The 14,146-nt window shown below is 39.2% G+C and overlaps 1 protein-coding gene across 1 annotated transcript in view; it reads right to left on the bottom strand.

Moving 5' to 3' along the window:
* The window catches only part of ELP2 (elongator acetyltransferase complex subunit 2), a 47,784-nt gene that overhangs the window by 33,098 nt on the left and 540 nt on the right, over positions 1-14,146 (bottom strand). The window contains exons 2-6 of the mRNA XM_058557010.1: positions 11,858-11,936; positions 8,665-8,735; positions 2,716-2,872; positions 2,014-2,091; positions 229-293 (exon numbers count right to left, since the gene is read on the bottom strand). Coding sequence (XP_058412993.1) covers positions 229-293; positions 2,014-2,091; positions 2,716-2,872; positions 8,665-8,735; positions 11,858-11,936 — 450 coding nt within the window. The remainder of the gene's footprint in view (positions 1-228; positions 294-2,013; positions 2,092-2,715; positions 2,873-8,664; positions 8,736-11,857; positions 11,937-14,146) is intronic.

Raw genomic sequence — 14,146 nt, 5'->3', positions numbered from 1 at the left:
TGTTTTCCTCTAACAGCTCTGGAGCTGGTGGCGGCCAAGGCAGCAGTTGCTTGTTGTTCAGAGTGAGAAACTATCTAACAGAAGACTGTCAAAAAAGATTCTCCTACTGGATTACATGTTTTGGTTTAGATGAGAACATTCCTAAAATTCTATAACCTGGAAATAGTCTATATTAAGATATTTAATTAAGCAGAACATAACTCTAGTCTCTAAAACATCAATAATTACCTGATCATTTTGTTGAACAAATAAGTGAATTTTGCAGTCATCATCGCCACACGCTAATATCGGCACTGGGGAAAAAAGAGGCTTCACTGTAAGTATTCCATCGTATGTTACCATTATCACCTATGCTGGATTCTAAGCTCTAGGTGAAGAATCCCGACTTCTATTTCCCATGCCACTGAGCAAATAAATTGAAAGTGCTCAATAAATGTCTATAGGAATAAAATGAACACTCTAAAATGTTCTACTAAATGGTTACTTGGCCCAAAATGACTATTAATTAACTGAGAGTCCTTCCCTCCATTCCATGTCATTTACGATAGAAGGGGCAGTGAAAAAAGCGGCTCAAGAGCAAGGTGGGAGCATTTCACCGTGTCAGCCAGAGACTAATATGAAAAGTTCTTAGCCCAACTGAACAATAAAATGGAAGAGCAGGGGCTGGCCCAGTGGCCCAAGTAGTTAAGTGCACACGCTCTGCTGCGATGGCCCGGGGTTCGCCGGTTCGGATCCCAGCACTCACCGACGCACTGCTTGGCAAGCCATGCTGTGGCGGCATCCCATATAAAGTGGAAGAAGATGGGCACGGATGTTAGCCCAGGGCCAATCTTCCTCAGCAAAAAAAGAGGAGGATTGGCAGATGTTAGCTCAGGGCTGATCTCCTCACAGAAAAAAAAAGAGGAAGAGCAACTCTGAGCCTAGCATCATGGCTACTGCGCAAAGATTTAAGGGTATATTTGTTACTTTGAGGATCTTAGCTTTTGTTTGAGAATTCAATAGTAAAACAAAATTTATGATGCCATTAGACAACAGAATAAAAGTGCATGTAATTAAATATGTGGTTAAAAAGCTATGAAAGGTACAACTGTAAAATTGGCTTTCTTTAATAAGATAAACAAGTAATTCACATTACCAAGTGATAGCCCTAACGACTGTGGAGCAAGATAAAATAGGAACTCCTTTTCTAAGGAAAAGCCTTGCCACAAAGTGTATTTTTAAAGATTTTCTCACTTTAAATCAAAACAAAAAACTCCAGTCACTTGGCCTACATGTGGATGGGAAGAAATTAAACTCTAGGCTATGAAACCAGAATGTGTGCAGTTCCTCCACCCAGGGAGCCCTTGTAGAAAGTGGAAGCATCACATGAAACCATGGAGTCGCTCACAGCTCCTGCCACAGAGGGCAACAGAGCCTGGTGGCTGGCCTTGCCTCTCTCCACCAGGCCTGTTCCCCAGGTTACTGAGGAGGCAAAGAGACAGAATGACTCACAGTGGCCATCACCTTTGTGAAGGATAATCAAAGAGGTACAGACAGGTTTCATAGCAAAAGGGAAATTTTTCTGTTTGGAGATTTTAAGAGGTCACAGACAAACTCGCATGGTATAGGATACGAAGGGGCTTTCATCTTGAGAGATATGTTCATATGGTCCATCTTCAGTACTTTTTCAACTTATCCTAGACCTTTACCTTCTAAAGAGTCAGATAATTTTCCTAAGCTAGACCTATATATGTCAACAATATCCTTGATAAATAGCAATATCAACCCAGAGTACATATTAAGTCATTTAAATTGTCAATCACTACCAAAATTCCTAATAGCCTCCCTTAACTTTATGTTCTATACTCAGATCATCTGAATATTGAGGACAAAAGTGTGTCATCCACGTCTCAACTTCTTTCATGAAAACATTTAGATACAAAATTGAGACCCAATGCCTTTCTTTTAGGTTCTGGTCATATGGATACATACAAATATAGTGCTCTTTTAATATATACTTAGCAGGATACTCACCATCAGTATCAGGCAGAAAAGATAAGGAGAGAGCCAGAGTGAATCCACTTCCAAAGTTCAAGGTCTGAAGGCATGTTACTAAGAAATAATAAAAGCACCATGACTAACTAACTCTGAGCTTATCCACCTAGAGCAGTTGGGTAGCATCGTCACGGCCCTGGGCATCAGGAGGAAGATTAGAGAAGTCAATCTTGAGCCCCTACTGACCACGTGAATTTAAAACTCCAATTTCCATCTAGATTACACAACAAAATGACTTATATGAAAAGGCTTAGAACAAACTGACATTAACAAACATTTTGGTATGGAGGAATTTTGAAAAAGTGTAAAAGAAACAAACATCTAGATTAGAATTATAACATTTTTTTTTTTTTTTTAAGATTTTATTTATTTTATTTTTTCCCCCCAAAGCCCCAGTGGATAGTTGTATGTCGTAGCTGCACATCCTTCTAGTTGCTGTATGTGGGACTCGGCCTCAGGATGAACGGAGAAGTGGTGCTTCGATGCGCACCCGGGATCCGAACCCGGGCCACCAGCATCGCAGCGCGTGCACTTAACCACCAAGCCACAGGGCCGGCCCAGAATTATAACATTTTTAAAGCTGCTTGAAAGACTGAAAAAATTATAAGTATGTTCTTGCAATTGTCATTTGTTTGATAATTACTATTTCTTTTGTTTGGATTGTAACATCTCTAAACCTACCTTCTAAACCCTTTTTAGACCAGACCCGAATAGTAGAATCCGAAGCTGCAGAAACTATCAGTGTATGTGATACAACATCCGACGCCCTCCTCTGGTAAACAGCATGCACTGCATAAACAGGTCCTTCATGGCCTTGGAGATAGACTGATTTTAAAAGCTGAATCAGACAGAAACACAAAAACATGATGAAAAAAGAATTATCAGTTTCATCTTTATTTAACTGGAATCGGAGGATTAAAGTTACTATTAAAATGTTTGATTTGGGAATAGGTCCTTTCAGCTGAGGAGAATGTAAACTTGGAGAAGTCTGACCACATTAACAACATAAAAATGTGCATACGCTTTGACAAAGCAACCTCACATCTAAGAATCTAGTCTGAGATAACAGCACTAGTGTAACAAATAGTAATAAAAGACAAATACAGCTATTCATCATACACTCTTTATAATAGTGAAAAATTGCAACCAACCTAAAATTATCCATAGGGAATTGATTAAATAAATTACTGCAGACATACATTACAGCCAATAAAAAGGATAACGTAGAGGCGCTGGCGCGGTGGCGCAAGTGGTTAAGTGCTCGCGCTCCACTTCGGCGGCCCGGGGTTCACAGGTTCGGATCCCGGCGGGCACCAACGCACTGCTTGTCAAGTCATGCTGTGGCGCCGTCCCATATAAAGTAGATGGGCACAGATGTTAGCTCAGGGCCAATCTTCCTCAAGAAACAAGGGGAGGATTGGCATCAGATGTTAGCTCAGGGCTAGTCCTCCTCACAAAAAAAAAAGATGATGCAGACAAATGTATGCTTATTACCATGGACAGATATTCATGACACTGACATTTTTGAAGAACACAGGACAGCTTTGTGGAATGTTCCTCCTTTGGGATTAGCTTGATGTTTCCTCATGAATAGATTCAGAATATACACTCTGACATCATTACCACATAAGAGTATCACATCAGGAGGCACAAATGTCAGTTTGTCCCAATTTTAGTGAAGTTAACTTCACTAATCGATATCTTAGCAAAGATAGTGTCTGACACGATTTTTCACTGTGAAGTTCATTTTTTTTTTTTTTTGGCAATAATACATGAGATTATACTCTGGGATTGAGTAAATATTCTAATCTCCAATAAACTTTTAAAAATACTTTTAGCATCCACTCATGATACTTGCCTCAATATAGTTGCAAAATGGAGAAATGGCAAACTCGGAAATCCCATTTATTTATCAAGTCTACCTGATGCCATGCAAGATTATGTCATATGGCATCATTTCTGCTATTTTGGGTCTATTTTTTAGAGTTCGAAATGTGTGAGATCCCACCACTTCTTTTGAGAGGTATCTTCTGTAAACTGTCTGCTGAAATAGAGGTGTCTCTTAAATGTCTTCTCAGTTGTTTTCCCAACTACTTAAGCACAACTCTGCCACTTAAGAAGGTAATTAATAGTTATGTAGAAGGGTCTGACACTAACTTCCTTTAATCATTCACCTTTGGCTTCTCTGAAAAAACATTTTCAAAAAACTCAGGTACAGTAAAATCTCTTTTGCGTATAATTATACCTACAAAACTAGAGATCTGGAACAACATTCATCAGAATGTTAACTCTGTGAGATTTTGTAGTTTTCCCTTCTTTATACTTTTCTGTATTTAAATTTTTTTTTAACCTGAGTGTATCATTATCCCCTAAATTATTAAATCTACTGAAAATATTCACATCACATCTTTAAGCAAGGTTACCTTTCAGCCATCAGAGAATTTTAAGAACTCAAAAAGAAATCTTTCAAACTCATGAGCTTTTTAAAAAACAATGCTCACTATTCAAAGACTCAAACCTCTCATTATACCAGCTTAGAATTACTTCTCTTTATCAGAAGTCAAGGTGTGTTGAACACCTGTGTGCATGGAAATGCATACAGGAAGGAACCTCAAAGCCCCTAAGGTTACCATGTGTGCCCCCTTCCCCTAAATCCTCATTCCCCTCATCCCTCTTTTATGCCTTTCATCCTCCTTTTCTCCTCCTCCGTTTAGCCTCACATTCTCCCCTCTGGCCCTCCCTGTCTGTTTGCTGTCCACCATCAGCTTAACTTCACTAAAATTGAGACAAACTGACATCGTGTGCCTCCTGACATGATGCACTTATGAGTGCTCACATCGCCCTCGCTGGATTCCTCCACCAAGATCAGTCCAAACAGGAGCTGAGTTTGCTTCTGCCCCTTTGGTGCTCTCATTCAAGTCTCGGTGGCTCCAAAATCCCCACCTCCATGCCTGCCCTTTCTTTCTGAGTACAAATCTGGGTAACTGGCCAGTAATTCAAATGACATGTCTACAACTGAATTCCGCACCTTCCCTCCTACTTGCTTGTTTTCCTTTGTGGAAGTACCTTTTTCCCAGGACCCTAAGACAGAATCTCACCATTTTTCAAAAAATTATTTCATTTTATTTTTATTGCATTAACATTGGTTTATAACATTATATAAATTTCAGGTGTAGGTCATATTTTGATTTCTGTGTAGATTACACCATGTTCACCACCCAAAGACTAATTACAATCCATCATCATACACATGTGCCTAATCACCCCCTTCACCCTCCTCCCTCCCCTCTCCCCCTCTGGTAACCACCAATCCAATCTGTCTCTATGTGTTTATTTGTTGTTGTTTTTATCTTCTATTTATGAGTGAGATCATATGGTATTTGACTTTCTCCTTCTGACTTATTTCACTTAGCATAAGACCCTCAAGGTCCATCCATGTTGTCACAAATAGCAAGATTTCATCCTTTTTTATGGCCGAGCAGTATTCCATTGAGTATACATACCGCATCTTATTTATCCATTTGTCCCTTGATGGGTGTCTAGGTTGCTTCCAAGTCTTGGCTATTGTGAATAATGCTGCAATGATCATAGGGGTACATATATCTTTATGCATTTCTGTTTTCATGTTCTTTGGATAAATACCCAGTAGTGGAATAGCTGGATCATATGGTAGTTCTATTTCTAATCTTTTGAGGAACCTCCATGCTGTTTTCCATAGTGGCTGCACCAGTTTGCGCTCTCACCAGCAGCGTATGAGAGTTCCCTTTTCTCCACACACTCTCCAATACTTGTTATTTCTTGTCAATTAGAGCCATTCTGATGGGCGTGGGGTGACATCTCATTGTGGTTTTGGTTTGCATTTCCCTAATGATTAGTGATCTTGAACATCTTTTTTGTGAGGAAGATCTGCCCTGAGCTAACATCTGCGAATCCTTCTCTTTTTTTTTTTTTTGCTGAGGAAGACTGGCCCTGGGCTAACATCCATGCCCATCTTCCTCTACTTTACACGGGATGCCGCTAATAGCATGGCTCTACAAGCGGTGTGTGGGCTCGCACCCAGGATCCGAATCGGCGAACCCTGGGCCGCCGAAGTGGAGTGCGAGCACTTAAACGCTCGCGCCACTGGGCCAGCCCCTTGAACATCTTTTCATGTGCCTGTTGGCCACCTGTATATCTTCTTTGGAAAAATGTCTATTCAGATCCCTTGCTCTTTTTTTTTTTTTTTTTTTTTTTGTGAGGAGATCAGCCCTGTGCTAACATCCGCCAATCCTCCTCTTTTTTTTTTTTTGCTGAGGAAGACGGCCCTGGGCTAACATCTGTGCCCATCTTCCTCCACTTTACATGGGACGCCGCCACAGCATGGCTTGCCAAGCAGTGCGTCGGTGCGCGCCCGGGATCGCACCGGGATCCGAACCAGCGAACCCCGGGCCGCCGCAGCGGAGCGCGCGCACCCAACCGCTTGCGCCACGGGGCCGGCCCCCCCTTGCTCATTTTTTAATTGGGTTTTTTCTTGGTGAGTTGTATGAGTTCTTTACATATTTTGGATATTAACCCCTTATCAGATATTTGATTTGTAAATATCTTCTGCCAATTGTTAGTTTGTCTTTCCATTCTGTTGACAGTTTCCTCTGCTGTGCAGAAGCTTTTCAGTTTGATGTCGTCCCATTTGTTCACTTCTTTGTTTCCCTTGCCCGGTCAGACATGATACCTGAAAATATGACGCTACGACTGATGTCAAAGAGCATACTGCCTATGTTTTCTTCTAGGAGTTTTATGGTTTCAGGTCTTACATTCAAGTCTGCAATCCATTTTGAGTTAATTTTTGTGTATAGTATAAGATGATGGTCTACTTTCATTGTTTTGCATGTGGCTGTCCAGTTTTCCCAACACCATTTATTGAAGAGATTTTCCTTTCTCCATTGTATGTTCTTGGCTCCCTTGTCAAAAACTAGCTGTCCATAGATGTGTGCATTTATTTCTGGGCTCTCAAGAATATCACCATTTTTGATCACTCATTCTCCTAACCAACAGCTCCTCACTCCTTTGATAACTATCTAATCAATGCCCAAATCATTTTTCCTTCACGAATACACCCCATATCCCTTCCTTCATATTTTTCCTCTTCTAGTTTGGCACACTGCTATCAGATTAATTTTCTTTTGATATTCATACTCCTCTGCTTAGAAATCATCAATGACTTACAAATGCCTGCTAGTAAAGAACAAACTTTTAAAGCTAGTATTCAAATTCGCACACAGTCTTCTCTTATTCTACTTCTCTAATATTAGTGCCCACAATCTATCATCTAAAAACATTTCCAAAACTGTATTCCTCAGAGTTACAAGGGATTCTAAGAGATCTAAAAGGGGGAAAAAAAAAACAAACACGAAATAAGTTTGGGAAATGTTAGTTAAACAAAGATAAGCAGGTTTGTCCATATCAGAACTTTTCAGAGTCTTCACTGCTCATGTGCATCAGGACTCTGTAAGAGAGGTATAGGATATACAGTGTTTCCCAAACTTGATTGGTCACAGATTCCTTTTTACACAGAACTTTTTGAGAGATGAACAATTCTCTGAACAAACTTTAGAAAGCCCTGCCTAATGACATTGCAGGCTTTGGTTAAAACTGGATACTCCTGAGCATGTGGTCTCCTTTCTCATCTGAGCTTTTATTCACGCATTTTTCCTACCTGGAATCCTCACCTCTTTAATTCCTCGCCAGGAAATCATCTCACACTTTAAGACTCAACTCAAAGGCCATCTCTTAAATCTCTTCTGAATTCGCACAGCACCATGGTTGTGGTACAGCAAGTTACAGCGCCACCCATGGAGCCACCTTTGATGTTAGTTATTCAAGTACATTTTGCCTCCAAACCTATGTACATGATTCATGAATAGGATTCTGCCTCATATACATCTTCTGCACAGCAGATGTTCAAATATCTACTGCACTTTTTTTTTTTTTTAACTAACTTTTCACTTTTAATCTTTGCTTACAAGTAGAAACAACCTAAATGTCCATCAGTAGAGGTCCATTCATGTCCAGCATTGCATATTATAATATCACTCAGGCTTATGTAAATCTATATCCACATGGCAACAGCCGTCCCATGAACACAGCAGTAATATTTGCTATCATTGAAAATAGAACAAACAGCCCATGTAAGAGCAGTTTGAAAACTATTCCCAAATGATGGGAAATTCACAGAAATGATTGACGACATATGAATATGGGAGCAGATATTAGCTGAAAGGGTACAGGGCCTGTGAAATATGGAAGATACAGGATCTGGATTACTGATAGGCAAGAATGAGGCAACTTCATTAAGAAAGAACACAGTAGAAATAAGGAAAAAAGTTGAAAATAAAAGTAGATATAATACCCATTACTTATAACTAGAGTCATGTACCTCATAATGATGTTTCGGTCAATGATGGACCACATATACGACTGTGGTCCCATAAGTTTAGTACCCATATAGCCCAGGTGTATAGTAGACTATACCATCTAAGTTTGTGTAAATACACTCTATAATGTTCACACAATGACAAAACTGCCTGACGCATTTCTCAGAACGTATCCCCATCGTTAACTAATGCATGACTGTATAAATATGTCTATACCCACCTGATTGTTCTCTATTTCCCAGTGAATCACTTGATTATCAGATCCTCCAGAAACTAAGTCAGTAGAAGGAGCTGAAAAAAATAATATCTCAGTAAATGTGTTTGGTTATTTTTTCCCAGCTATTTTGAAAAGTTTCAGTTATAGAAAAGCTATAAGAATACTCATCTATCCTTTACCTAGATTCACCGTTAACATTTTGCCATATTTGCTTAATGTCTTGCTCTCTCTAGATGTATATACACAGACTTTTTTTTGTCTTTGACAAACCATTTAAAAATAAGTTGCAGACATTAAGACCTCTGATCCTCAAATATTTTACCATATATCTTCTAAGAACTGGAACATTCTCCCACATTACCACAACGCAATTATCACATTCAAGAATTTTAACATTTATATAGTATCATTACGTAATATACAGTCCATATTAAAATTTCCCCAAATTGTCCCAGTAACGTCTTTCAAAACTTTTTTTTTGGATTCACAATCTAAGGCCCACACATTGCACATTTAATTCTCACATCTTTTTAGTCTCCTTTAATCTAGAATACTTTCTCAGTCCCTCTTTTTTTGTGACAATGAGAGTTCCAGCCAGCTGTTTTGCAGAATGTTCCTCAATCTGGATTTGTCTGCTGTTTCCTCATGATAAGATTCAGGCTAAACACTTTTGACAGGAATAAGATATATGAGACATTATAGTCAGCTGCCGCTTTCAAGTATGACATGTTTTTGAGATCAGACACATATTTCAAAATCGCTCTTTTAAACATTTACAACTTCTTGTGGATAAAAGAAGAAAGAGGAAAAAGAACCAAAAAAGGGGAAATAATCTAACATAATTTTGATTCTGATTTTCCATGTACTTGTTGTTTCTGGCCTATGTGCTAGACATTTAGGGCAATAAGCTGGGGGATTGTCTAAGGAACATCAGATTTGTATTCAGAAGTCCCAGGTTCATGTCTTACCCTGCTGCCCCCGGCTGTGATCTTGGGCTTTAATTTCTTCATGTGTCACGGAACTTAAGCCATTTACTTAACTACATGATTTTGAGAATTACTGTAAGGTACATGAAAACAATATTTGAAAAATCAGATATTTTAAGAATACAAAATGGTATTATTAAAGTTTTACATGTCACTGATACACGGATTAGAAAGAATATCTGAATTATCTGGCAGTAGAGCCCTATTCTTAGAGGAAATCAACTATAATAGTTATAGATTACAGTGATACATAAGTAATTCATTTTATGTAACCTCACTTTTAAAGGGAAGATAAAATATATAAGCCCAAATTAATATTTTATAATGAATTCCTATACTAAGATTCCAGAAGTCTTTGATGTCACTTGGTGGCAATTAACATAATTACAATTGTGTTTTGTGTATGTGTGAGAGGAATATCAGCCTTGAGCTAACATCTGATGCCAATCCTTTTTTTTTTTTTTTTTTTTTTGCTGAGGAAGACTGGCCCTGGGCTAACATCCATGCCCATCTTCCTCTACTTTATATGGGACGCTGCCACAGCACGGCTTGACAAGCAGTGCATCAGTGTGTGGCCGGGATCCAAACCTGCGAACCCCAGGGCGCTGAAGTGTAGCCACGCACTTAACCACTGTGCCACCAGGCCGGCCCCTGCAATTGTGTTTTAATATCTGCACTAACAGTCACTCTTTCTTGACCAGTGTGACTAATCCCACATTACCAAGTGAAATAAGGAGCTTATTAAACTTTTTTTTTTAACTTTTTTTAATGTCACAGATAAAATCATAGCAAAGTCTCACAAATTCAGGAAATTTTGCATTTGTGTTTGGCTCAGAATGCTCTCAATAAATTATATGGAATGAAAAATAAAAGTAATTTAAAGTCCATAAGAATACTACAGCAGGTATAGTTAACACACTTGAGGAAATTCCATAGGATTTTGGAAGCACCATCTAAAAGCAGTATGTTAGGGCCGGCCCGTGGCTTAGCGGTTAAGTGTGCGCACTTCGCTGCTGGCGGCCCGGGTTCGGTTCCCGGGCGCGCACCGATGCACCACTTGTCCAGCCATGCTGAGGCCGCGTCCCACATACAGCAACTAGAAGGATGTGCAGCTATGACATACAACTATCTACTGGGGCTTTGGGGGGAAAAAATAAATAAATAAAAATTTAAAAAAATAATAAAAAATAAAAGCAGTATGTTAATTAAAAATTCCAGAGTCACAGAATCTTAGAGATGAGAGACCTGGAGATAATCTAGTCCAGCAATCTCAAGTTGTTTGGTATCAGGACTCTTTTACGCTTTTAAAATTTTTTGAAGACCCTAAAGGGCTTTTGTCTATACGAACTATATGTACCAATATTAACCATATTAGAAATTAAAACTGAAAAATTTGAAAAATACTTATTAGTTTACTTAAAAATAACAACATTACGTGTTAATGTACCTCATTACATGCTAACATAAATAACACTTTTCAGGGTAAGGGGGACTCTATTTTCCAAGACAAAAAATTAATGAGAAGAGAGGCACTGTTTTACATTTCTGCAAATCTCTTTAACGTGTGCCTTTATTAGAATACAGCTGGATTTTTGTATTTGCTTCTGTATTTAATCTGTTGCAATATCACACATCATATAGCCGCTGGAAAACGCCACTGCAAACTTGTGATAGAATGACAATGCAAACTGTGAATAACTTCTTAGTATTATTCAGAAAATAATTTGGATCTCACAGGTGTCATGAACCTCTAAAGGTGCCCAGATCCAGCCCAAGTCTTTACTTTTCAGATATTACTAATGTGCAAACTGGGGTCAAGAGAGACGCGATGTTTTGCCTAAAAAAGCAATAGCTTGTCTGTGGCAGAGAGAGGCCTTGAAGCCAAATCTTCTGAATCCCAGCCTGGCCCCCCACATGGGCTCTGTTTACAGGCTTTCGATCAAAAGCTGTGGGCGATGGCAGGGGTCTTGCCACAGTCAGGGGCTGCCTCTACCCTCATCCTAAGCACTGCTGTGTTATCCATGCTTCAATTGCTATAAAGTAAAAGTACAGATCAGATACTTCATTGGGCAGACCATCTTTCTTCTATTTTCCAACTGTATAATATCAGATAAGCTAAAACTGAATTAAGAGAAGTGATGAAAAAATGACTAATCATACTTTATCAGCAAACAATTGAGATCAGTTTTAACAATCAGATTAATACTTACAACCATCCTGTTTACAAATCCACTGTACACAATTGACTCGAGCAGTATGACCATTCAGGTTGGTGATAACAACTCTTTTCTTTAGAAAAGAAAATATCAGTTAGTACATTAGAATTTACCCTACAGAGGAATTAATAAATTAATAAAAATCAGATTTCAGTGCTTTTGATGCTAATAAAAAGTTCAGGACTACTTCAAACAGAATTGCCTTCCTTAATTCATAAACTTTTAACCATGGCTTAAACCATTCATTCCTGCCTTTTTCACCACTCCACAATCCCAGTGTCCTATGCTCTCATCACACTGAGCTCTCAGGTCTTCATCTGCCTAGCTCCTGCTCACACATCCTCAGCCGCCATCCTTCTCACCTGGGAAGACTGTCTTGACGCCCCAGGCTAGACAAGGAACCTCTTCCTTGTGCTCCCATAGGTCTCAGCGCCTACTTCTACCATGCTTGCACCAATTTGAGGGTTTTGTTGACAAAAAACTTCTTCAATAGAGGAATTCATGATTAATAAATACAAATTCAGGGCTCATTTCGCATGCTATGGCTGATTGGGTGTTGGGTTCTTCAGCCTTAATGACAAAAGGTCACCAGGCCACAACTACCAAGATCCTCAGACATCAGACTCCTTCAGGGTCTACAGCCAGGTTCCCAGCAGACCCTCAGACTGCTGCTTTCACCAACATCACTCTACACTTAGGCTTTCTTTACTTAACTGATGAAGATACTACCTCTGTGTCTACAGTGCCATCCTCTTTACAGCCCCTTTCTCTATTTATTGCCAATAGCAATGGCTTCATATCTGCTTAAATGACAACTGGTACTCTCATAGCTGAGAAAAAGGTATACAGAAGTAAATATGCATAAACTAATATAGTTCACACATGGGTTATATGAGGCTGGGAAACAATTTATGGTATTTGTATTTCACTGTCTCTCACACTAGATTGAGAATTTCTTGATGGGTAGGAGTTATTACCCATTATCTTTGTGTCATCATCACCCAGTCCAGGACTAGCCCATAGACGGTCCTCAAAAATTTGCTGAAAAGGGGGCTGGCCCAGTGGTGTAATGGTTAAGTTCTCATGCTCTGCTTCGGCGGCCCGAGGTTCGCGAGTTCAGATCCCAGACGCAGACCTACACACCACTCATCAAGCCATGCTGTGGCAGCGTGCCACGTACAAAATAGAGGCAGACTGGTACAGATGCTAGCTCGGGGGCAATCTTTCTCAAGCAAAAAGAGGAAGATTGGCAACAGATGTTAGCCAATCTTCCTCACCAAAAAAAAACCCCCAAAATTTGCTGAATGAACACCATCCCCCAAACTTTATTTTAGCATCTGACATGCTCTTATTCTTATATTTAATTAAATGCCCAACCAGCAAATATTTAACAAAACAAAGTACTTTTTAGGCTCAATATACTTCTATTTTGATATGTTAAAATCCTCTAACATGGCCACCAGATTATCACTAAAAATAAAAATGGGATAGAAGGCAAGGGCACAAATCCCTTAAATGGCTGCAGAAAGACAGACTTCTGAATCAGTCCTCAGTTGACGGCCACTGTAAAGTTTATCCTTGGTTTTATGTGCTTTCTCTTGCCAGTGAACAGTGCATGGCAATAACAAGAAGCAAAAACGGGGAGGAGGCAAGCAAACTCGAGATAAAAAAAAAACAAATACAACTATTTCATATATAAATTTGAATCTGCAACGGATGTGAGGATAAAGGAATTTTTAATCAAATTAATAAAGTAGTACAATAAGAAATATATATATCTCCTGCACTGCATTTTAATTTCCAGCCTTTACTTTTTATACTGAGGGTCCTTTTGAGAAGCAACACTAACTGTATTGTCCAAAATTAGCCAGTAGGAATGGCGTCATAATGAACTCTAGGAAGCAAGCAAAAACTAGTCACTTGACAAGTTTAGTAGTTAAAGGGCAAAGAAAACAACCGGCTGGGTGAAGTTCAGGGAATGATAAGTCCTGCCTTATGACTAGTGCTTAGGACCCCCATCCTCTATAACCTTTACCCCAATGGCACTTTCTTTAAAATGTCCATTCCCGAAACTAAAATACAAGTAATATTTTTTTGAAGTTCAATGCAACAAAAATTTATTAAATAACACTGAGGGAAGTATAGAAATGAGAGAATGGATTTAATCCATACCTAACTACCAAATCTTTTAAACCCGCACTGATTCTTTAACAGTACTACGGTTCCCACGGAAGGCTTCAGAAAACGTTGTCATCATTCGGATTTCTATGCGGGGCTAACAGG

Source organism: Diceros bicornis, chromosome 16, assembly GCF_020826845.1.
Source record: "Diceros bicornis minor isolate mBicDic1 chromosome 16, mDicBic1.mat.cur, whole genome shotgun sequence".
NCBI lineage: Eukaryota > Metazoa > Chordata > Mammalia > Perissodactyla > Rhinocerotidae > Diceros > Diceros bicornis.
Note: the sequence above shows the minus strand (reverse complement) of the source record. Positions and strands in the feature narration are given on the sequence as shown.